The sequence below is a fragment of the Pygocentrus nattereri genome, chromosome 6, assembly GCF_015220715.1.
Source record: "Pygocentrus nattereri isolate fPygNat1 chromosome 6, fPygNat1.pri, whole genome shotgun sequence".
Taxonomy (NCBI): Eukaryota; Metazoa; Chordata; class Actinopteri; order Characiformes; family Serrasalmidae; genus Pygocentrus; species Pygocentrus nattereri.
This window is the reverse complement of record NC_051216.1, coordinates 33,449,108-33,474,299: the sequence shown is the minus strand read 5'-3', so window position 1 is coordinate 33,474,299 and position 25,192 is coordinate 33,449,108. Positions and strand designations below refer to the sequence as shown.

The following is a 25,192-nucleotide window of genomic DNA, read 5'->3' as shown; positions in this document are numbered from 1 at the left end:
GTTTTTAACTCCAGTACTGGGGACCCACTGCCCTGTGCAGTTTCAACTATTCCCTGCCTCAACCTGCTTGACCCAGGCCTGTTATGGGGGCACAGACCACCTGTGCAGGTCAGTGGGTCCCCAGGACTACAGTTCAGTACAAACCAGACTTCCATGCCATGTCTTCTCACTCATGTACAATGACACTTCTGGCTTTTAAAGTCTGCCTGTGTCAGAGACCAAACCAACCTGCTTTTTAGAAGGGTTTCTTATGATGGGATGTGTAGTGTTCAAAATCACTGCCCTTGATGAAACAGAATGCAAATGCATTATACCTAAAGGACAGCAATATGACAATATTTGACTGCATTGTGATGAATTACATCAGTATGCCCCAAGAAATCCCAATAATTTCCAAGCATTTTGTGGATTTCATTAGTAATTGACACTGACCAGCTGCATATTTCACTAAAAAAGAGCAAAACTCGACCTGCTTAATCATATAAAGTGCAGTGCAGTATGTGAGGCGTTGAATAAAGATCAGTGTGCTCACTGGGCCTCGCCAACCATTTTAAAGAAAAAAATTTTTTTTTTCTTAAATCCCGCTTGCACAGTTTTCATGAAGATTTTAGACATTTACCAATGTTTTCTTCTTGGGAATTTATTCTGCACAATCAAGAGCACAAAGGTGTGAACAGTTCCATAGGTTAAGAACATGTCATGAATCTGACTTTTTCTTATGGCATTTTTCAAGAAACAATTTACCAAAAAATTAGAAATTGGTGAATGAGGCGCAATGATTTTTTAAAAATTGAATGTTATTATTAACGCACCTTAGAAAATGTGTGTGTGTTTTTATTAACACACTGCCATTGCATTATGTCAATTCAAACTTTTTAAATATGTAAAAAACTAAATATTGTGATACATGTTGTGTATTGCAAATAATGTGTTGTATTTACCATAATATTGTATTTTGTGATATTTTGTGCCATATCAGCCACCCCCAATTATTCCATTATTGATAACAAAGGAAGATTTTTCTTCCAAAATGCATTATAGACCACTTTTAAGAATTTTATTTTACTCTCCCCCATGATATACATTGTTAGGAGAGACCTTTGGAAGTTAATGTGCAAGTTTGTTGTTTTATCAATTCCAGCTAACATCACCCTCTTCTGCTTGCAATTCAAAGACACAAAAGAGACAAAGACAGTGGTACGCTTTACATTTCTAATGCACACTACTGCATCTATATTCTAATATTCTCACATACAGCATATCTAGCCTCTCCCCCAACACGTCTGCATTATCCAGCTCTACATCTAGCAGCACAGTGATAACATATACCCACTGCTCCCTTCATGAGCTTTTTTCAGATGCTGCTAACCTTCTGATAAAAAAATTAAAAATTGCCTTGGCCTTATCATTATGACCACCACCATCTCACTGACCTACATCAAGTAGATCAATTGCTCCTTCCACACAACAGCTCCTAGCACTTGCTAAAGATAACCTACTGAATCACTGAGTGGTGGCTGAAGGCCAAGAACCAGATAGCAGAGGTGTAGCTGGGTAGAAAGTGATCTACTGAGCACTGAATGGACCTAAGCACTACTCTGAAGTCAGTGGAGGCAGACAGTGTGAAAGCAGATAGGCTTGAGTCTCAGGGTCCAGCCCAGCCTCCCTCTGTGAGCTAACCCTTGATGACAGATGCTGGCGACTCCACCGAGACAAATGATTAGCCCAGCAGACCCAGTATCAAACAGGCGGGAGTCAGCCTAATGCTCTTCCAAAACTAGATCCTCAGCTACTACAAAGAATCCAGAAGGCCAACCTTTCAATGGAAGGATGGCAGCTACTTTCTTTCTCTGAGGACAGCCTTAAATCGAGTTAGATGTTTGAGAGAAAATGAGGCTCTTCCATCAGATCAATGCAGCATGTCCACAAATAGGGCATAAAAAGATGTTCCTAAACAACCAAACTGTCTTTCTTTCTTTTCTTAGATGTGAGTCCTTTTTAAAAGTACAAAAAGGACTCCCTGGCATTGCTTAACAGATATTATTTAAGACGCCTCTCATTGAAATGTTTGTAATGGCACACCAGGGTATGTCTCATCTGCGGTACGGTCAGATGCTACTGTTATTGTTGCCTCTGCACAGACAGTCCGGAACATAAAAGGCACATCGGACCTGTCTAGAAAGGGCTGGACACTTGCCAAAATGTCTGCTTCCAAATCCCTGTTACTTGCAAGCAGCTATGGCATTTGTCTTCAAAGCCGATGATAAGCGTTTTGTAAACTGAAGGCATACACACTCCATTTGATTGTGATAATGTCTTTAAATGCTGAATGTGAGAGTTCACATTAATGTAAATCTACATAAGAAGTTGTGTTTAAAAACAAATTTCTTACAAAACTTTTTTTTCCCCGTTTCCTCCTCACAATCCCACAATCTGCCCACTGCCTCAGTACCTTTTCAAAAGCCCCAAGTAAAACACAAATTTATGAAATATGTAATTTAGTGATGACCTCTGTCAAAGTTCATAAGGTCTCCATCTGTGGGTGAATAACAGCCGAGACTAAAGAATGCTGACCCTTTAACAGCTTGCCTGCGACTACCTGCTGCTCCGAAAACACTGGGCCAGACGAGAGGACCCGGTGCACTCAAAGGATCAAACGGGACTAGCAAATAGTGCTTATTTCAGGGAAACGGCAGGCTAGTGGGAAGAAAAGCTGATTCTCCAGTACTTTTGGACCAGCGATGGTCACTGAGGCAAAGAAAGAGAGGGTGATGGACAGGGAAGGAGGCAAACATCATCACTCTAAAAACAAAAATGAATGGCTTTAAACACTTACTAGTAACATACACCTCTGTTATATTTAGAGCTAGCTGTAATAAGAAGTATTTGAAGTTTAATCCCTTTTATAATATTTTTAATTAAGGAACAACGGCCAAAAAGCGGCTTTATCCCAGCCGCTCTTCCAGCTATGATAAGAGGGCCCGGTGCGTTTGGAGAGCGGATCTGAAAGCGAAGGCCTGCTGTGGGCCCCTGCTATCAGTTCAGACCACTCTGACATGACCAGCACACACTCCTTCAATTCCCCCTTGCTCTATTCATCCACCACAGCTCCTTCTTCTGAGAGAAGGAACAACCAGGCCTGAATACCAAATCTTTTATCCAAGAATAGAGGACATGAAATGGAATATGCATCAGAAAGAATGCATATATATATATATATATATATATATATATATATATATATATATATATATATATACATACACACACACATACATTTTATATGTGTGTATATATATATATATATATATATATATATGTGTGTGTCTGTGTGTGTGTGTGTGTGTGTGTGTGTGTGTGTGGTGAAAGGGAAATGAAGGTTACAGTGGTGAAGGTCCAGAAAGCTGAGATTGACCCTGAAAGCTGAATGTGACTCAAGTGAACAACACCAAATCAGCATCCCCTGCAATTTAACACTAGTAGCAGATTATGTACATCTCTAATAGCAGATGAACACAACACTGCAATAATAATACACTATAATGCCAAAAGTATTCACTCACCCATTCAAAATCATTGAATTCAGGTGTTCCAGTCACTTCCATGGCCACAGGTATATAAAACCAAGCACCTAGGCATGCAGACTGCTTCTACAAACATTTGTGAAAGACTGGGTCGCTCTCAGGAGCTCAGTGAATTCCAACACAGTACCGTTATAGAACGCCACCCGTGCAACAAGTCCAGTCGTGAAACTTCCCCGCTACTAAATATTCCACAGTCAACTGTCAGGGATATTATAACAAAGTGGAAGTGATTGGGAACGACAGCAACTCAGCCACAAAGTGGTAGGCCATGTGAAATGACAGAGCAGGGTCAGTAGATGCTGAGGCGCATATTGTGCAGAGGTTGCCAACTTTCTGCAGTCAATCGCTACAGACCTCCAAACTTCATATGGCCTTGAGATTAGCTCAAGAATCCATGCATCCAAGCTTTACATCACCAAGCACAATGCAAAGCGTCAAATGCATGGTGTAAAGCACCACCACTGTACTCTAGAGTAGTGGAGAGGTGTTCTCTGTCTGGCAATCTGATGGATGAGTCTGGATTTGGCGGTTGTCAGGAGAACGGTACTTGTCTGTCTGCACTATGCCAAGTGTAAAGTTTGGTGGAGGGGGGTATTTTTCAGGAGTTGGACTCGGCCCCTTAGTTCCAGAGAAAGGAACTCTTAATGCTTCAGCAGCAAGAGATTTTGGACAATTTCATGCTCCCAACTTTGTTTGAGGACGGCCCCTTCCTATTCCAACATGACTGCACACCAGTGCATAAAGCAAGGTCCATAAAGACATGGATGAGTGAGTTTGATGTGGAAGACTTGACTGGCCTCAACCCAACAGAACACCTTTGGGATGAATTAGATCAGAGACTGTGAGCCAGGCCTTCTCGTCCAACATCAGTGTCTGACCTTACGAATGTGCTTCTGGAAGAATGGTCAAAAATTCCCATAAACTCACTCCTAAACCTTGTGGAATGCCTTCCCAGAAGAGTTGAAACTGTTATAGCTGCAAAGGGATGGCTGACATCATATTAAACCCTATGGATTAAGAATGGGATGTCACTCATATGTGTGTGAAGGCAGACGAGCGAATACTTTTGGCGATATAGTGTATCTTGGCAAGCAAAAGTATACAAAAGTACCCACATGTCAGGCCAAACCAAACTTTCCTCACTTTTTTAAAATTAAAGTTTGATATAGTATGTAAATATTGTTTAAGTGTCAAAATATAAAGTTCACTGCCCAGGCTAAATGACCCATACATGAAAATTAAGCTGCAATGACAGCCTGTTTTAAATTCATTGTTTCTGTGATGTTACAAATACAAGACATTTACAATAATCAGCCTTTTCGGCAGTTTACAGTTGTACACCTTACAAATTGATTTACCAAGTGAAATCCTCTTACTTAACTGCCAGATTACTTTTCTAAATAATGCTTGAAGGAAATTAGCTATCCATGTGGCAGGATAACTAAGTAACAATGTATAAAATAGGTTAAAAAAATCTTTTAACATTTCTTACAAAAACCTCTTGACGAGAAATATTAGATGTAGTGCCAGAAATGCTTTTGTTTGCCAAAATATGATTATTTTGCAGTGAATAATTGAGCCCAAAGCCAACAGTTTGTGAGGGTGTCATTAAACACCCTAAATACAGAGACTACACTGATTTTTTTCCCATTTAAATCAAATAAACAACTATGCATTATTTGTAGGTCACTATTCAAATGTAAACACATTTGTGACATGACTGTGTTAAGGATTTGTGCAAATAGGTCCTTCTTTCTTACTAATTAACAACAACTTGTTTCACTTTGACTTTTCCTTTAAAGCTAATGTTCATGGAACATTCAGGTCAATCTACACATCAAAGGCTTCAGCACAATATAAAATAAAGCAAAATAAAAGAATTTTCACTCATGGTCTAAGTCTTTCAAACCCCACTGTACATATGGACACATATATACACCTTAGCACATGCATGTACTCAAACATCTCCATTTCAGTACAAATGACAGTTGTATAATAACTGTAAAAGTCACGTACATCACAAATCTATGGTCCTGTATCTGAGCAACATTGTTCATCCTCTCTCTCTAACACACATCCCATCCTGCCTTCATCTCCTCTCATTAACCTGCCTTCCTGTAGGTAACACACACATACACACACACACGCGCACGCACACACGCACACACACCACTTCACCAGTGTCCACTCAGCAGTGGATACACATACTCACTCATAAGGCAGTGGATCACCTGTGGAGAAACGGGCCATGAAGGCCTGAAATGCCCAGAACAGATTCAAAAGGACAACTTTCCACTGCACATTCATCCACCACACCGAGGAAGAGAGCAAACAAACATAGAGGCGTGGACAAATATCCAGACCCTCACTGTCATGCACTCACTGGTCTCATGTGGAGAACAAGCCAGAGAACTCAGATTGAACTTCAGACCAACTGCACTGCGGTGACTTAATTAAAACTCTACTTATTTATAATCTCACTCAGTTCTTTTTAAAGTTTTTTTAAGAAGTTAGCACTGAGATGTGGAGATCTGGATTTGTTTTCCTGCTTAAATTTGACACATTGCAATGAAATATAGTTCACGTTTTTTTTGTCCCTCATGACTGTAAATAACTAGAACCTTAGTTTTTTTCCCCCCAAAGTAATGTTACAGTATTAGACTGATCCAGTTTAAGAAGAATTCCACTAAATTTTCAGCCTAACTCAGATAATGAAATGCAAACAAAATAATACAGAGAGGTTTGATGTGAAATGGTGCACTATGGAGAAATGTACCAATTGATATGATCTACCAAGTGATGGTGATATCAACTAGGGCTCATGATAATTACAACGCAAAGACAGCCATTTTATTTGCTACCCAAAATGACCTGTGCTTCTTTTGAGGACTGTTTTGCCTTACAATACCCCGCATATACCTCTCAACCACATATGAATGGATTTTAACAGTATGCTTTATATAGCTATCTCAAAATGATCAAAAAACAATCTTAGATATCGGGGGCATATTCCTAATCAACAACATTTCCGAACAACATTTTGTGAAGGAGTTTTTAGAAACAAACTCTTCAACTCTTATTTGGCTCCTATCAACACCACTCTGAATAATTAAGTACGTTTCTCTGGAGCAGAGCATTTGAGTGATTTTGTTTACATCTCAATGATTAAATTATGCAAAAAATACCTGGAACCTGTTAGGCATTTCCGTGTAATTTATTTAAACTGCCTTGAAACTTACCACCATGTTACCCAGTCTCACTCCCACATTCAGTAAAGCATTAACATTACCACATGGAGTAAAATATATTCCACAGTTTTTGTCTCAAAAAGACAGGAGATATCTAGTAAATATTTTTCCTGCGCTTGCAAAGTGAGTGAATGTGGCATTGCAACCGGGTCTCACTCCCTATGCGTATGAAATCGTACGCAAAACTAAACACTGGGATGCGTACTCATGCGTACGCAGAGAGCTGCGTACAAATGTTACGCCGCTATCAAATACATGTAAATACTCGCCGATTCCCGACAAATCGATCCCTAGGCTATATTTAGGTGTCCAAACTGATCGTAGTATCTACTCTGTACAGTATATTAACGCAAACGCTAAAAAAAGATGAGACATTTGACGTTTTACGAGTTGAGAGAGAGAGACATAGAGAGAGATGCACTTACTGAGCGAATGCCTAGAATACAGTGGGATTCGGTCAGAATTCTTCACTAAAAAGACCAACATAATCGCTTTATTAAAACCCTTCCTGAGCAATGATGTCTGAGGTAAATATAAGCGTGCTATACACTGGAGCACAGTATGTTCAGGCCTGCCACAGAGTAAGGGACGGAGATACACACCAATGAGCACACACGTTATTATTAATTAATAATAATAATAGTATTAATATTAGTAATTAATATATTATTCATAATTCTGTTATTAATTAATAAACTATGAGAGTTTAATAGTTTCATAGTTTAGGGTTTGTTCGGTTTGTTTTTGGCTACTTTTTTCTGATGTGTGGAGACAAACGTAATTTTCACCTAAACGTATTCCTTCTTTTATTCTCTGTTTCTGGTTCTTCTCAGGTTCTGATATGCCTAAATGAACTGATTAGTATCCAAGCTCAAATAATGATGGATTTTACATCTTCAGAAGTGATGTGCGAGGTTGCCAATTTAACAAAGGAATTTACTTTTAGTCATTCTTGTTCGTTTTAGTTAACCTCACTTGTAACAGGAATTCATTCATAATAGACCACGTATGGAAACATCCCAATATATGTATGTATTTAGTTAACAAGAATGTGCTCAGACAAAGACTCTTACTGTGAAGTTCTGGTTGCATTGGTAAGGTTGCTATCCAATTTGAGCGCGATTGCGACCATCGATATCAAGGTTTTGAAGCAAAGATCGTTTAAGGGAGGGTCTAAGTTAGGGCACTACATTTCATACAGCCTCATTTATGAAAGCTAATGCATTGAAGTGAAAGTGAGCGCCCCCCATCTTTCGGACTGTGTGCACTTCCGCCCGATCCTCTGGACACGGAACCACAGCTCGCTTTTCCCTCCACACGGTGAGTGTGTAAGCAGTCCGGTGCTTAACTTGACTTCGTTTTAATAACAGACACATGCAATTCTGAATACATTAACAGTTTTTTTTCATTAATATAAACTTAAATAAAATGCAATATTAAGTAGGAGCTCGGTTTAACATCCCAAGAGTATAAGACAAATGTGCACAGTCTGGTCATGCTGCTAGCTAAACTAGTAAACTAGCTTAGATTAGCTAGCATGCCTTTAATAAACTTGAGATTTTAATCACTCTTCCTTTTGTAAGTATCGCAATTTCTATAAAGTTATGTTGCCCTGTGCACCATGTAGTAGTTTACTTTTGACATGCTAAGAATGCGTGTCGGTGTTTAACAGGTGAAAATGTTCTTTGCTAGCTAGCATTAGAGCTGGCCTAATTAGAGCATGTGCCTAATATGTATACCTAAATAATCCACAGGTCTACACTAACATTACTCAAACTGTATGTCCATTAATGAATGATATAGAAATGACATTACAGCTAGAGCTGGTTGATATGTGAATTGTGAAAACATGAGTAAGAAGTTTTCATGATACGTGGTAGTATTTAATAAATGAGTTAAAATATTTTCAGAGTATAAACGCACAATGATATTTTTTTAAACATTTCACACACTGTGCTCTACCAAATCTAGTTGGAGAGGCCTAATTACTTTTATTACTGACAGTATCTGCAATATGCTCCGAAAAATTATATGGTAACATTAAATGTTTTGACATCTATTTTTTTCTTTTCACAGACCTTTCAGATCCCTCCTCACATCCATCTATCTCTCTATCCTTTATAGCGACCCAACGACACTTTTAAGAGCCACTCGTCTGTCTGTCTATCCATACATCCGTTTATAATCTGATTATAGATAATCAATTTGTCTATCTACCTATCTGTTTGTCTATCTATATATCTATCTGTCTATCTCTCTATCTACTTACCTACCTACCTCTCTGTCGTTCTACCTTTTTGGCTTTCTTTCTGGCTGTTCATCTGTCTGTCTGGCTGACTGGATACCATGCCAGGTTCAACCCAAAAGACCTGCCAGTCATGCAAGGCACAAATAAATGTTGGCTGTAAACACTGCAAGCTGTGTGGGGCTTCTCAGCCCCAGAAAGTGAAATTGCAGCAGGCCAAAGACAAAGCATCAAAGGAATGGGCCCAAAAAATGTTGAATGGAAGAAACACCTCAAAGCTGATAAATTCCACCAATCTTCTAGTAAGTTAACTAATAATAACTAATCACATGGACTGTTTACATACATGGGTTTTGTAATACTACTAATATGTACTTATTGTTAACTTACAGCTCCACAAGTTTCACATGTTGGGTTATTACCCCCTTCTTCTTCTTGGGAGGAGGAAGACGAGGCAGGCCACAAATTTTAGGGCAGATGTTTTTTATCCTCAGCAGTTTTCTTCAGAAATGGAGAGGACATCAATTTCTACAATTCGTTTGCTGTATGAAGGTCTTCTAAAAGGCATGTTGAAATTAAGTGCATTGAGTATTTCACTCATTCATTTTCTGTGTCTCTCATATCTGCTTATCAAATCAGGAGGAATGAATGTTAATATGTCCTTCAAAGGACTGTAATTACTATAACATTACATTATAATAGTGTGGTATTATAATAACATTATAGTAATGTTTTTCTTCACGTAGTGGCTCTTAATCCAGAAGCCAACCCCAACTCTTCAAATGCTCCTGAGACCAACACCAGCTCTGCCCATACTCCTGAGACCAACACCAGCTTTTCACATGCTCCTGAGACCAACTTCAGCTGTTCAGATGGTCCTACAGAGAACCCCAGCTCTTCAGTTGCTCCCCTTCATACTGAACCTACATACACCTTAATTCTTACTCCTGTTACATCTGAAAAGGAAAATTCCACAGGTGAGACCCTTGCAAGCAAAGAACACAAAAGTTCCTGTCAGATGGTAATATTCACTATTATTACTCTTTCAGTTTATTACATTGAACTGTTAATGGTGTATCACTACGCTCATAAATGTGTTTTATATTTGTGTATTTACACAGTCATTTATACATTGTTTATAGATACATACAGATTAGTCACAAATTTAAGCAATAAACAATAAAAATGTTCATTTGTAAGGTGATCCCAAGCTGCTAGAAAAGTTTATTGCCCCTTGGCATAGATGCAACCACCTTTATAATCCAGTGATTATTCTGGTCAAAATGCATCATTCATGTATGTCTCTTAACTAAAATCAGTCCTTCTGAGAGTGAAAGCAAGTACCAAAAAATAATGCTTAACATTCACTGAATGTGTTTGCGGGTCCAGAATTCTATTTCTCACTCATATAACATAATTTATTAAGGTTTCTATAAAGTAACTGAGTTAGAACATAGATGTTCGTGAAGGCTACATTAACTGGACTTTTTATCTTACGCACTTACTATATGGGCAATAGGCCGACACAATTAATTTTTTATCTTTGTTGGTCCAGTATTGTTCCCTTTCTGTTAATGGAAATAGAAGAGGTTTGCTGATAAATTGTGCAGCACAATCTACACAACGGTCAATTACTGTAAACTTGTAAAATATATTGGCGATGTACTTGGCACCATGAATGAAACACGAGAGGTTTGTATTATCGGTCATGCATTCTGTGGAACTGTAGTTAATAAAATATTTTCCTCAACTTAGTGGTTCTTAATCTGGAAGTCAACCCCAGCTCTTCAGATGATCCTGAGACCAGCCCCATCTGTTCAGATGCTCCTGAGACCAGCCCCTTCTCTTCAGATGGTCCTGAGGCTAGCCCCAGCTTTTCAGCTCCTCCTGAGCCCCGCAGCAGCTCTTTAGATGAACTCAATCCAATTCTCTCCCCTGTTACATCTGGAAATGGGAATTCCACAGACAAGTACCCCTGCAAGAAAAGAACACAAGAAGTAACACCAAATGGTAAATTATTAGCTTCACTATACTTTTTAAGGTTATTGCATTGAACTGTAATCAGTCATTATGCAATAATACGACAGACAAAACAATCTAAGATTACATTTTCACTTTCAGCAGAGAGTTAGCAAAAACAGCTAGCCTCTTGTTTACCATGAAAACTTGATAGTCTGTTTAGTTGTTGAACAATGGCACCCATGCCCATCATTTGCCTATTAAGCAACTGACACCCGCAATGCAGACCTAGCCGTGTTTAAATATCCCATAAACTAGTAAAGTAGATGAATGAAACGTTTGTCAAATCGTCAAACAATTAGCACCCACATCGGTACAGTTAATAAAACTATTGTATCATTGGAAACAAATCTAACCTTTATTAGATTCGTATTTGTGTAATCATAATTTTATGTATGTATCTGTAATGTATATGTATATTCAAATAATAATTCTGATGAAGAAATAATGTTGTTATATTTGTCATTGTTTCAGATCACTCTTATTGAACTGCGAATGAAAATAAGTATTAGATTCCTTAACATTCACTGAAGGAACCAGCAGGTTCAGACTTGTAGTCTTCCCTCCTTAAACTTTATAATACCTTGGTTGTTTTGCATTGTTTTCTATGTAGCAACTGAACAACAATGACAGTGCAAGTGAGACAGTAGTTTCTCCAGGTTGGAACCACATGGGTGACCATGTGGTTTATTTGAGACATGAATAGAACACTGAGATGAAATGTGTTTATATGGCCTACTTGTTTTGAACTCATATGAAGCAGAAATAAAATGCAGGGTAACAATACATGTAAAAAAAATATTTAACACTACTATTTAGACTAATTTTATGTGTAGTTATATAGATGCATAGTTATATAGTTTGCCTGTTTACTTCTAAATAAGAGTTGTGTTGATGTCTTCACTCAGCCAGAATGCATTGATGTCACAACTCAGCCAGCTTGTGCTGCAGCGAAAATTTCGATGTCACAGCTCTAACTACTAATATGTTTTCTTTCATCTAGTGTCCAGCTCGACATTTAATCGTACTTTTCCCTGCAAGAAAAGAAGAATAAAGATCAACCCAAGTGGTAAAATCATATTCTCACAATCTGGGGTTCTATTGGGTTCATCTATTTAATTGAATTGATGTATAACTGAAATTGTAATTATTTTTACCTAGACTAGTTTATTTGATTATATTAAGAAGAATGTAATATTTCAGAAATATTTTCTCAGGTGCCTGAAACATTTGCATAGTACCAAATACTGGTGCATGCAGCTCAAAAATTATAATTTCATCAAAAAGTTCATTTATTTCAGTAATTCAGTTCAAAAAGTGAAACTTATATATTGTATAGATACATGACAAACATAGTGATCTATTTCAAGTGTTTTTCTTTTAATGTTGGTAATTCTGGCTTACAGTCAATGAAAACCCAAAAGTCATTACCTTAAAAAATTAGAATATTATATAAGACCAATTTTTAAAAAGATTTTTAATACAGAAATGACTACTGAAAAGTATGTACAGTATATGCACTCAACACTTGGTCAGGGCTCTTTTTGCATGAATTACTGCATCAGTGCGGCGTGTCATGGAGGCGATCAGTCTGTGGCACTGCTGAAGTGTTATGGAAGACCAGGTTGCTTTGATGGCTGCCCAAACCATCACTGATTGTGGAAACTTCACACTAGACCTCAAGCAGCTTGGATTGTATGCCTCTACACTCTTCCTCCAGACTCTGGGACCTTGATTTCCAAATGAAATGCAACATTTACTTTTAGCTGAAAACAAGACCTTGGACCACTGAGCAGCAGTCCAGTCCTTTTTGTCTGTGAACTGCCAGCTTCTTTAGCAATGACCTTTTGTGGCTTACCCATCCTTGTGGAGGGTGTCAACGACTGCCTTCTGGACATCTGTCAAGTCAGCAGTCTTTCCCATGCTAGTGTAGCCTATTGAACCAGACTAAGGGACCGCTTTAAAGGCTTAGAAAACCTTAATTTTCTGAGATAATAACGTTTGGGTTTTCATTGACTGTAAGCCATGAACATCAACATTAAAAGAAATAAACGCCTGAAATAGATCACTACGTTTGTCTATCTATACAATATATGGCTTACACTTTTTGAATTGAATTACTGAAATAAATCAACTTTATGATGAAATTCTAATTTATTGAGATGCACCTGTACATTACAAACACTGGATATCTGGTAGGTTTACAGCAAAAGGTTGGCCCTGAGTACTAGAACCACTGCATTATAGGACATTGCTTTAATTAATCTAAATATATGACTACATACATTAACAAAGCTGGTCATAATGAAATTTGTACTGTTTGTACTTTAGAATGCCCTGTCCACACTATGGCTGACACCTACCCAGTCCAAAAAATTTTATCACAGAGGGTATCAAAAGAGGTGAGTGATCATTGTTTCAGTGTATAAGATAAGATAAGATAACACTTTATTAATCCTGAAGGAAATTGCAGATCCTGAAGGAAATTCATCTTTTGAATGCAAACTGAGATAAAGGGTCCTATTTTTATGATGTGTTAGGATAAACACATGCACAGTGGGAAAAAATATAGGCTATATTCCAAAATGAATGTCTCATCGTCACAAATCATCTACGTATCCAATCCAAGAACACATTAAAAGTAATTCAGCTCTGACTTAAGACTCAGTTCTACCCTGGTATAAACATGTTTAAAGCTACAGGTGTTCTCTGAATGTCTGGTACACCAAACACCCTGATGAGGTAAAATATTATGACCACATGCCTTATATGCTGTTGACCAAATGCCGCATGCCACCACAGTAGCTCCAACATGCTGAGGCAAGGCCTCTGAAGGTGCTCCGTGGTATACGGTACCCAGACATTAACTGCAAATCCTTTGCATCCTGTAAGTTGCAAAGTAGAGCTGCTGGATAGGACCTGCTGTTGCAGTACATCACAAATGCTTAATGTGATGTCACAAATGATTAAGCACAGATGCTTAATCTGCTTAAGATCTGGAGGTCAGGGAACTCTTTTGCATGTTCCTCAAACCGTTCCCAAACGGTGTGCAGTGTGGCAGGATGCATTATTAGGAGTCATCCTGAAAGATATCACTGCCATCAGGGAACCTGTACCTGACCCATAACAATGTTTAGGGAGGTGGAATGTGTCAAATTGAGCAACCCTCAGACAACCTTCTTTCATTGTTCCAAGGTATGATTCTCATGACGCATTGTGGGCGCATGGGACAAGCCTGGACACTCTGACAGGACTTTAGCTACAGCTAAACAGCCACATATAAGATAAGATAGCCTTTTATTATCCCACAGGGGTAAATTTGCAGCAAGGTGCAATACATTGTGTAGCTAGTATTAAATGTTTTTTTTTTTTTATTATTATTTGTGACCCAGTAGCCCAGACAATATAGCCTTCATTGTCTCATCAATGAGCTTTGAGCACCCAACACCTTCTTGCAGGTTTGTGATTTGCCATTTCTGAGATGCTCCAGATGCCCAGGCTTCTGATGATTTGGTCACTCAGGTCTTCAATCTTGCCGATTTCTCCCTAGAACCAACATGCTGACTATGAGAAGCAACTGTTCAGTTGTAATGTATCACAAACCTTGACATGCGTCACTGTCATAATATCGGTGTTTGCTTCATCTGTGAGTGGTCATAATGTTTTTTACTTTGAGGTGTATAAATCTTGTGATTTTATGATGAGTATTATCTTGAAACTGATGCTGTTTATTGTTCTGTCTTTGAGATGACAATATTTGTAGCCAAGTCCTAGACTGAATGAAACCACTGTGGTATTGTGTGTCGATTCAGCATAATGTCTTAGAAGATGTTGTGGTGTATTTGTAGCGAGACCAGGTCAGTAACACTGTAATTGGACTGTGGAGTGTAATGAATAATTTATATTTCATCATAGGGCACAAAAGAGGTCAAAGTCCGTTGGCAGCAGTGTTCTGGGTGGTATGTGAACTTTGTCATTTGTGATTTAATTCTGAAATTAAAATGTGAAAGTTTATGTACTTACATAAGCAAGTCACTGCGGAGGATAGAGAGGATTACAAGGCTCATTTCTATTCACACTCCGATTTATAAGAATGTATTTTACGTAATGTGATGCCTTATATTTTGTTTTCTTTTTTTGCAGTGGCATCAAGTGGAAAGACACATGGGAGCCTTTCAACGAGATATTCCCGTAGTAATGATTTGAAATAATACTCTAAATTATTCATTTTGGAATTTTGATGTTTAGCATAACTATTTCTAGGTGATGTGTTATTTATTCATCATTACCCTTGTCATTCATAAGGTTATTATTGTTCAATAAAGATATTGTGCAACATCTTAAAACAATACTTGTATGTGGAATTAAAGTGTTTACCCCACACACCTTTTCTTTACCTACATATCACTTAAAATTGATATAATATTGTAAAACTTCATGTTGTATTTCTAATTGTTCTTAACTTGTAGCACCACATTCTCAGAATCAGTCATGTTCGCAATTTCAGTGATACACTATATTGTCTGTTTTGCCAAAAGTAACAATCAAAACTTTTGGTCATACAATTACCTGCAGAAAGCTCTGGGGCATTGTTGGGTCATTATCACTTATTTTATTGATTAGTCAGTCACATGCTTACACCAACATTAGATTTGTAATGATTTTCACTTATTCTAAAACATCATTATACTTTAAAATTAATGGTTGGGTTATTTTTGTACCATGAAGTGTATTGCGCAGGTTTATAGACATGGCCCTGTTCTACACTGGCTGTGTACTTCAACATAAACGATAAAGTTGTGTAATGATAAAAACAGATCAGTAACACGATTGGATATAAAAGAGCATCCCAGAGTTTCAGAAGTAAATAAGGAAATCATGGACATGGATCATCATCCGGGCTAGAGGAGGAGAGGGACCATCTGGTTTGTCATCGGAACACAAAAGGCCAGCATGCATGGTGGTATGTGGTAGAGGGCTAAGTGGATAAGTGCATATGGCATTTGGCATTGTGCACAGTTTGGCAACGACAAATGACATTTGATGCATTGTGAAAGGAAAAATAGGACAAAGGACACCCCAAACCATTCATGTATATACCTGTGCCCTTGTAATTCAGGGTGTGAGTTTGAAGAGGATTGGAGAAAGTCAAAAATTTGGTCCAAAGGGTTTTTTTGGACCAAAATTTTGACTTTCTCCAATCCTCTTCAAACTCACACTCTGACTTAGGGAGACCCAAACTTGGACTGTGCTGGTCTTATTTTCAATGTAGGTCACTCCAAAGCAGAGATCTCATAATCCCAATTCCAATCTACTCAAGTCACCAAAATAGGTGGGTTTTGTACAGTAGAATTTTACAACTCTGAAGACATATATGGCTTCAGTGAAACATGTACTATGTTAATTAATGCTTAGTTTGTGAGTTTTAAGCTCATTTCTTAAAATAAACTAGCATCCCATTTCTTGATCCTACTTCACATCTATATGACATAGTTCAAATAGGTGTGAATTTGCATCCCAATTGACATTATTTGACACAGTTCATATAGATGTGAATTTGCATCCCACTCACAAAGAATGTTCATGTGGGCAGGCCCTTGTTGCTAGGTGCTTGTAACAATGGACTAACCATGTATATATAGTGAAGAGTAACACTCTATGAGGGGGTGCAGCTACCTCCATCCATTGGCCCGCACCACCCAAATCCATATTACATTATGATATATGATGTAATATATGTATGTATGTATCTAATATGATGTATCTAAATTTTGGTTCAGCTGCGCTCAGCGGTTGGCCCTGTCTGGCCCTGTCTCCGCCCTTTGACCTAGGGGTCCGTGCTTGCAGTATGTTCATCTAGGGGGACTTTACAATGCGTCCATGCAGCAGCATGTGACTGCATTCATGCGTTGGGCCACAGAAGCATGTTATATGCCTGATTTTGCCCCTATAGTGCTCTATATAGTATAGCCCATAAGGGCACCTTGAAAGGTTTGCCACGTGTCTGCCCTTTGATCTAGGTGTCCGTGCTTGCAATATGTTCATGTGGGGGTCCTATGCAATGCGTCCCCGAGGCAGAAACTGTTGAGCATTCTGTTTTTATTTACATTTTTAGGGTCATAAATCATGTCACATAATTCAATATGTGACATAATTCATCAGCATGATAAAACATTTTTTTATAAACTTGATATTTTCATATAAGCTTGAAAGGTGCCTCCTACTTTATTTCTTATATAAATAATCAATGTATGAAATTTCACATTTATATGTGAATTAGTTGCTGAATTAGAGTTTTTTAAAGTGTGCAAATTTTTGTTATTCCTGGGGGTGTTGCTGGACCTCCAGGGGTCAAATGGCATTAAGAACTGTATATATGACTCTTCTATCATGCAGAACAACCTAGGCAGAGATACTGGGAGTCTGATACCAAAAAATGTTCCCTTCTTCCCAGTTCTTATGTTATTGCTTCTAGTGGCAGTTTGGAGTTGCACAGGCACAAGGTCACCAGGCACAGCGCTGCATTCATATGCAGGCTTTGCAATGCGCAGCGCTGGACTGGTGAAACCTGTGGAAATAAGGGAGACAAGACACCAAACCCAACGAGGACTAGGTGTTTTGGATTAATACTCAGGTGATTGGGAATTGGGTAGGGATGGTGTAAAGTGTGCTCCCCTAGAGGTGGAGGCAGGAATGGAGGGAGTAGTCGTGTCCCCAGAGCTGGGACGCCGACCCCCCGTGACACCGTGCAAACACACAGTGGGGCTGCCGAGTGCTGAAGCATGTAAAAAATACCTATGTCCTCTGTTGCATGATATTCCAGGCAGTTGCTAGGGAGTTACTATGTCATTGCTAGGGTGTTGCTAAGTAGTTGCTAGGGTGTTACCTGGCAGTTGCTATGACATTCCAGGTGGTTACTAGAGTTTTACTATGTTGTTGCTAGGGTATTACTAGGTAGTTGCTAGGGTATCCCAGGTGGCTGCTAGGGTGTTACCAAGTGGTTGCTATAGAGTCCTAACTATGTGGGTATGTGTGTGCATGCATGTTAGTGTATATGTGTATTTAGCAGAAGTGTCATGAGTGTGAGGGAGAGGGACCCTGCGTGTCTGTGAGACTGAGTGGCCTACTGCTGCATCATCGGTTTAAAAAACTGCCCCATTCATTCCTATGGGGATTTTAAAATATTTAAACTTAAATTTATTAAAAACTATAAATCCTATCGGATCCAAAAATACACAGCACAGGTCTCGTCATGATTATCTATGTAACGGTGTTTGCACAATTTTCCATCTGTGTTGGTGACCTACTTTTCCTGCACAGCATGTTTGCCCATTAATATAACTTGAAGATTAATGTAATGTATAGTGCATTTTCATGGTGAATAAAAAAAGACAAAGTTCTCTACCATAAAGATTCAGATACAGTACCATTTATTCACAATGTAAAGCATTTTTTTTCTTGACAATTGTCCATATTAACATTAGACTAAGGATAAATGCACAGAATAATACCAATTCAGCAGTATCCATTATGTGCACTGGAAAGTGTACAGCGCGTTTCATGATAGTATGCAAATTTAACTGTATATGCACAATGAAGACTATATACAAGCTTCAGGGGTCTTGTCTCCTGTGCAAAAACTGCCTCCTCAATTATATAATTACACACATACACACAGATATAACAATGAAATTAATTCAGGCTATTCTCAGGCCTGTGATACATATATAGTAATTCAGCACAGCTCGAATAAGACGTGAATGAGTAGGTGTCCTTTGTAATTTTTGTGATCAAAAGAACAGATTATAAAATTTAATAATAAAAAGTGTTTTTCACTCCCAGAGATGTCTTCTCCACCCAACACAGAATTGGCCAAAGCAATTACAGGTAGTTCTCGACTTACGACGACGACTGGTTCCAACAAACCCGTTGTAAAGCTGATTGGACGTAACTCGAGTAGGCTATATGTACAGTACTGTGTAATGATGTTATGAAAATCTTTAAATCATATTTTATCATCATTTTCCTTATTATTGTTATATGTCATACTTTTCTTTGTTCATTTTATGTCATTTGAAGCGTCTATTAATACACTTTCTTTTTTTTTTACAGTTAATTTAAAGTAAAACACTAATTGCAATTCAGAACATAACATATCTTCCGGGATGATGGTCAACCCCTTGTTATTCCGAGTGCCGATCGTGATTGTTTTTTTCCAGTGTCAATCAAAATACTCTTCTCTTCCATTGTGCGCTCTTTAGCTGAATCTCAAACCGCGTACTACAACACTAGAAAGCAAGCCTAAGTAGTGCACTACGCCAACGGCCGCTACTATTTAGGCAAGTCTCGGTTGTAATTCGGCTGTTGATTCGCTTTTCATTTGAGAAAAAGAACTAAGCACGAATTATAAGTTAAATTCTTAATTCTTAAATTCGTAGCTCACCTTTCATAAAACGGTCGTAAAGTCGAATGGACGTAAGTCGAGAACTACCTGTAAATGATGTGGTGATAATGCACCACATCATGCACCATAAGCTGTTTTGAAGCCCAAAGAACTAGACATGGGTATTTAATAATCTCAATGTACTTATGAAGAATCAATGTCATTGTCATCATCAGATGTGTCCTCCACATCTGACACTTGTTCCTCCCTGTCCTCAGACAGCATATCTTGGGATGTCATTTCTCCATGAAGAGCCAAGCTGAATGATGCTTTTGTGTGATGTACTTGGGCATTCACAACACTCAATCTCCTCCTCAACATGCTGTGATATCCACAGTGTGCGCCATTGCCTAAGAATTGGATGAAAAAGCAGATTAACAATGCCCCCCACACCAGGTTTTGCTGAAGCACAAATAGTCCTTCAATCAAGTTGCATACTCTTGACTACATACTGCAAAAATGCTATTAACTGCAATGATGAAAAACTTACTTTGGTCCAGCAGTAAGGTTTTTAGACTCCCAGCAACACCTATGAGGGAGTTCAAGTGCCTCCTCATCTCCTGAACTACAATTTGCTCCTCCTCTTGCATTCTCCTGATCACCATCACCTGGTCAAAGATGGCCTTCTTTGTTCTGAGATCAGCTGTTCATAGAAAGAAATAGAAATATTTAAGCTTACAGCAAGTCAGACCTGCCAACCTGGGAATTCTTTTTGAGTAGCAACTTCTTGCGGTGGGGTGGCACAGCACATCACAGCAAGGCACGGCACAAGGTCAGGTACATTTGCACTCGGGCAACAGGTATCAGTGAATGCATGCATAAAAAACAAAAACATCTCAATCCAATACTCGAACATTTCACAAACATTTCACTCGAGCACAGAAAGCAGTCGAAGGTGACACATGGCGTGCGAAGACAATCGAGAATGAAAAAGGCGGTTTGAGCGCAACATGATGATAAACACGCACGCAGGACTTCTTGCTGTGCTCACGAGTTTCACATTCACGCTCGCAGGGGGATATTTACACAAGCGAAATGCTAAAACTTAAAAAAAAAAAAAGTTTATATTTTGCATCTTGTTTTTGAGTAGCCTAGTTTTGACATTGACAATTCACAATTCCCATATCCTGCCAGTTACCTCTGAAACTGTTTAGTACAGTCCTCCCTTTAAAACCAGTCACAGTATGAAGATGGACTGAGAGGGATGAAAACTAAATTCGTTACTTTCGTTTTGACGGCTCTCCGCTTGTAGCCTGTTTGAAGAGTTTAAAACTACCACTATGATTGGTCAAAGTCTTCCCAACTGGTTGCTGCCCAATGCAGTTACACCCATAGACAACCTGCCCAGTGCGCAAATGCACAGACAGTTGAACTCAAAGCCATCGATGGCTTTTCTCGTATTTTGAAGTGACAAATCGTAGCAGCGTAGTTTGATGTCTAAATGCGTATCTGCTACGCAAAATGCGTAAAGGTTGGCAGGTCTGGCAAGTGCTGGCTCTACCTATTAAGCAACACAAGCAGTTATTTAGGATGTATTTAGTATGCAAAAGCTACATTTGAGCTCTGTATTGTACATGTTCTTACTGGGTCCAAGATAAGTCCAGGACCACACAAAATTTTCAGTCAAGAGAAGCTCATCAACAGCAGGCAGAATGATGTCCGTCTGTTCACGTAGCTCTTCAATAGCAGAAGATAAAGCTGCCTTTTCCTCTGCAATTTTCTGGCGCATCTTATGTCGTCTCTTGTTGCTGTCTGCGGAAGAAAATATCAGTCTACTTATTCAAAGTTTACTTAATCAATATCACTATTCACTTTCACTTCACTGGAGAAATAGGCTGACAGTATTTTGTTGTACTGTACAATCCTATATAGGCATAATGACAATAAAGTTGACCTGAATTGAATATAAAGACCTGAATAACATGCACAACAATATTTACATAATTTACATGATGTTATGTTTAGTACATTACAAAAGAAAGAAACAATCAGTTGGCTGAAAGAAAAATTGCTAAATAATGAGGAATCATACCTGTCTGACGGTAAAGGCGATGTTTCCTCTGCATGACACTAAGGTACAGTCCTTCAATTTTCTTCTTCAGAATGACCTCCCTTGAGGCTTCACCCTCCAAACTAGAATTTGCTATTAGGAAAAAGTGACTTTAGAATAAAATATTACTGAATAAGGACACAAGATCAATATTTACTTCAGTATATTACCTTCAGGCCAGTGTTGCACCTCAGTGACCCACTGTTGGATAACAGCATCATCAATCCTTAACTCAGCTTTGAGCTCCTCCAGCTTAAGCTTATCATCTGCCACTCTCTGGACGGCCTTTAATATTACCAAATCATATCACCAAACATTTTTCAGTATTCAGTAACATTTTAAAAGCGTTAAGAACAGTTCCAGTCAGTTAAATGGGGTACCTTAGCATATCTTTGGGCCAATATTTTGTCCATGTTACTCATTTTCTTTTTGTTCCACCCCATTGCCAGAACTGTGAGCATGTCTGTTCTTCCTGTAAACAAAAAGTTTGAAACATTTAACTTCATTGTAATTTCAATGGCTGTGTATCACAAATACATGTGATGGGTTTATTGTATACCAAAAAATACTTACCACCTTTAGACATGTATTTTGTGGAGATAGCAGCCCTGGACAGGAAGCTATTTACCTAACATAGATATAAATGTCAGTAATTTTTCATTATCATGCTCGAACTATCAAGTCTCATTACAACCTCTACACTTCAACAGCTACATAGTGCTTTAAATTATCTTTACCTGCTCCACTTCCTCACCAATGGTATTGCCAGCGCCTTCTTGATTGCGTCCACCCCATTTCAACTGTAACACAGTTTTTGAGAAATCTTGGGAATAGTTTTCAAATTGATTTAAAATTCATATTTTGGTTTGTTTAGCCAACAGTTTTCACATAGCTGTTGAGATTTTATACAACCTTTGCTTACCTCACATGTCCAGGAGTGTGCTTTGGCATGCATCACTGAAAGAAGTGGATGCATCTCCAATAGTCCCTGCAGTTCAGAGCACTTATTGGAGACCTTTTCCAAATACGGATAATACTTGCATGCCACATCTGAACAGAAAAAGGAAACATTTGAGGGGGACAGTTCCTTCTGCAGATACAGAGGGTAAGCATAAATCTCCCCTCTGAACATATTCAGTGCTCTCAAAAGCACCCCATGCCGGCACACAGCGATTTCCAGCCCCTCCTCATCAATTTTTGAGGCAGATTTCCCAGAATGCTCTTTTGCAGCTGTCCATTGTGATGATCCGCACATTCCTTTCCCAGGAGTCTATAATTAAATAAAACAGCACAAAAATGCAAGGATTAGAAAAGAAAAACGAATGTGTTACACAAATAAGTAATTAATTTAAACAGATCAATGAACACAAAATATAAATTCTTAAAAAAAAAAAAACATTAGTGTACATTTACATGTTTGGTTGCCTGCTGGATTTGAGCAACAAAACTTGACACCTCCTCATCTCTGGCCAGGAAGGTGCCATCAAAAAGTCCCTTTGTGGCACTTCTGCACAATAGAAAAAGCTAGATTTCTGTAATGCTACAAACATGAACAGCTTTTGAAACAACATGTGTTCTGTTTGAAAAAAGAAGTATTCTGAACACAACTTCATACCCTGATGCATTCTTAAATCGGTATAATTTTCTATTTCCATCCACTGATACAGCATGCATTTGTGGTGAACATGCTGTACACCGGAAGGGCTCAACTTCCAACAGTTTGTCCACCTCATGCTGCGCGTAGCACCACTCCAGAAATGACCGCTGGAATGTGTCACCACATATTTTTCCGGTCTTGCAAAATAACAGAAAAAACACAAAGGTGATGAACTAATTGTACACATACATTTCTTCATTACATGTAATTAAAAAATACTTCAACACATTGTGTACCACACATTATACACCACACTGACGGCCAGAGTACAGCACAGTAAAGTAATTAGCTGATGAGTTAAACCAGGGGTGCTTGAGCAGGAATAAAATTACCAAACTGTGCAAAACTATCAGGGCATCCAGGTCCAGAGTTCCTTACCTCAAAATATAACAAGAACCACCAACACATTTTAACCTGTAAATGGGCATGTAAAAACCTCATGTGGGCATTTTTCACCCCAACCAAGGTCGCATACCTTCTATGTACAAATTAGAGAATAATGTAAAATAGATAAATGTATTCTACAGCACCTTTAAACAAATAGAAATAGGTTCTGCTTGATTGGAAAGACCATCTGCAGCCACAGTGACCCTTTGTGGATAAGACTGGCCCTGATCTACAACAAAGAAATATGATGCACGCTTACTCTGCCAAAATACTTTGTTCTTTCATCAAGCATTCCAATAAATGCTTGACGAGAAAGCCCAGGAGCCAGCTGCTTCAGATCCTGGAAAGACTGGAACAGGTCTACATGGAAGATGGTCTGGTGGTTGATGGTAGCAGGCCAATATCCACATTGTACTAGTTCATCAAGTCCAGTGGTCCAGCTTTTCATGCACTGAGAACAGCTCAATGTTGGCAAATTTAGTTGGTACCGTCCTGAAATCAAAAAGAGCTGTGTAAGCAGCATGAATTCAGTCGTTTGCATTTAATTGAACTGAACCAAGTACTTACCATTAATTCCAACAAGGATGACCTCTTTGCCACAGGTCAGCTTTAGCTGACTGGGAGAACAGGTACACTGTTGAGGTAGACGAACCGGCAACAGTCGAACTAAAACACAGAAGAAAAAAATTAATGGCAACAAAATTAATCAGAGCTGAAAAAACAGATGGCAAACACATTGCACAACTATTTAAAAGAATTTAAAATCTTCATGCTTTATCTGGTGTGACCCATCATTTTGAAGTTGAATGATCATGTTTGGGGCTAAGGGTTGATAGAATCCCTCAAACATGGCTTCTCGGTTATGGAGGATGTGCTGATGTATCTGTGTATCGCAGGAACTGCACAGGAACTGTCTTGGCAAACAATCTCTGCACCTCACAACAGATGTGTTTTGCAGGCAGATGTCACAGATATAGGTGTCTGTGTGCTCTGCGAGAAATATGTTTTTAACCATGGCTGATCTAGAAGCATTCCACTTCTCTGAGCTTTGAGCTTGCCGTTCAGCCCAGCTTAGTGGCACAGTGCCCTTCTCTTGTGGAGGAATGTCCCTGAGAATGTCTTGCAGTGCATTAAGTTCTTGAGCACTATCTGTAAATGTAAGACAAAAAATATTACTAAATTATTAAATGTGTGACTAACAGTTAGGTATGTATAATCTGTGTAACAGATTTCTACTGACCATAAGGTGTTGGCTCAGGCTGCTGAAATACTGGTTCAGCCACTTCAGAACTGCTCCTTTTACCTGAGTTTGGAACAAAAAGCAATGTGAGACCAAGGTACATTTTCATTATTAAACTATCAGAAGACCTGTACAATTCAAATTTAGAGACCAAAAAGAACATTTATTACGTGTAGTCGAGTTATAAGTCTTTGGGGGAAATTTTGGAATAATTTGTCCTGAATTATCCCTCTGTCTCCAACTAACAACACCAGATACGGGTTTTGCCGACCTTCTTTTCTTTGCCTATGATTGTAAAATAAAAATTAGTACACATACC

At 38.6% G+C, this 25,192-nt stretch overlaps 2 protein-coding genes across 5 annotated transcripts in view; one reads left to right on the top strand and one right to left on the bottom strand.

Moving 5' to 3' along the window:
• Positions 1-7,491: 7,491 nt before the first annotated feature.
• Positions 7,492-15,439, top strand: LOC119263637 (putative uncharacterized protein DDB_G0290521). Its single transcript, XM_037539620.1, has 9 exons — positions 7,492-8,152; positions 8,909-9,379; positions 9,470-9,641; positions 9,824-10,054; positions 10,833-11,087; positions 12,100-12,165; positions 13,428-13,498; positions 15,012-15,055; positions 15,240-15,439. The coding sequence occupies exons 2-9, from the start codon at positions 9,179-9,181 to the stop codon at positions 15,289-15,291; spliced, it is 1,092 nt and encodes a 363-aa protein (XP_037395517.1). The 5' UTR covers positions 7,492-8,152; positions 8,909-9,178; the 3' UTR covers positions 15,292-15,439.
• Positions 15,440-18,505: 3,066 nt separating this feature from the next.
• Positions 18,506-25,192, bottom strand: part of LOC119263636 — a 110,084-nt gene continuing 103,397 nt past the window's right edge. For 2 of the 4 annotated variants that reach the window (XM_037539615.1, XM_037539616.1), the window contains 16 exons: positions 25,044-25,158; positions 24,874-24,936; positions 24,399-24,782; positions 24,201-24,299; positions 23,893-24,125; positions 23,205-23,383; positions 22,997-23,096; positions 22,512-22,859; positions 22,327-22,389; positions 22,163-22,217; positions 21,970-22,061; positions 21,760-21,874; positions 21,572-21,682; positions 21,124-21,291; positions 20,030-20,182; positions 18,506-19,889 (listed from right to left, as the gene is read on the bottom strand). In XM_037539615.1, coding sequence (XP_037395512.1) covers positions 19,684-19,889; positions 20,030-20,182; positions 21,124-21,291; positions 21,572-21,682; positions 21,760-21,874; positions 21,970-22,061; positions 22,163-22,217; positions 22,327-22,389; positions 22,512-22,859; positions 22,997-23,096; positions 23,205-23,383; positions 23,893-24,125; positions 24,201-24,299; positions 24,399-24,782; positions 24,874-24,936; positions 25,044-25,158 — 2,484 coding nt within the window. In that variant the 3' untranslated portion in view covers positions 18,506-19,683. The remainder of the gene's footprint in view (positions 19,890-20,029; positions 20,183-21,123; positions 21,292-21,571; positions 21,683-21,759; positions 21,875-21,969; positions 22,062-22,162; positions 22,218-22,326; positions 22,390-22,511; positions 22,860-22,996; positions 23,097-23,204; positions 23,384-23,892; positions 24,126-24,200; positions 24,300-24,398; positions 24,783-24,873; positions 24,937-25,043; positions 25,159-25,192) is intronic. The other 2 variants (XM_037539617.1, XM_037539618.1) reach the window with 2 other exon arrangements.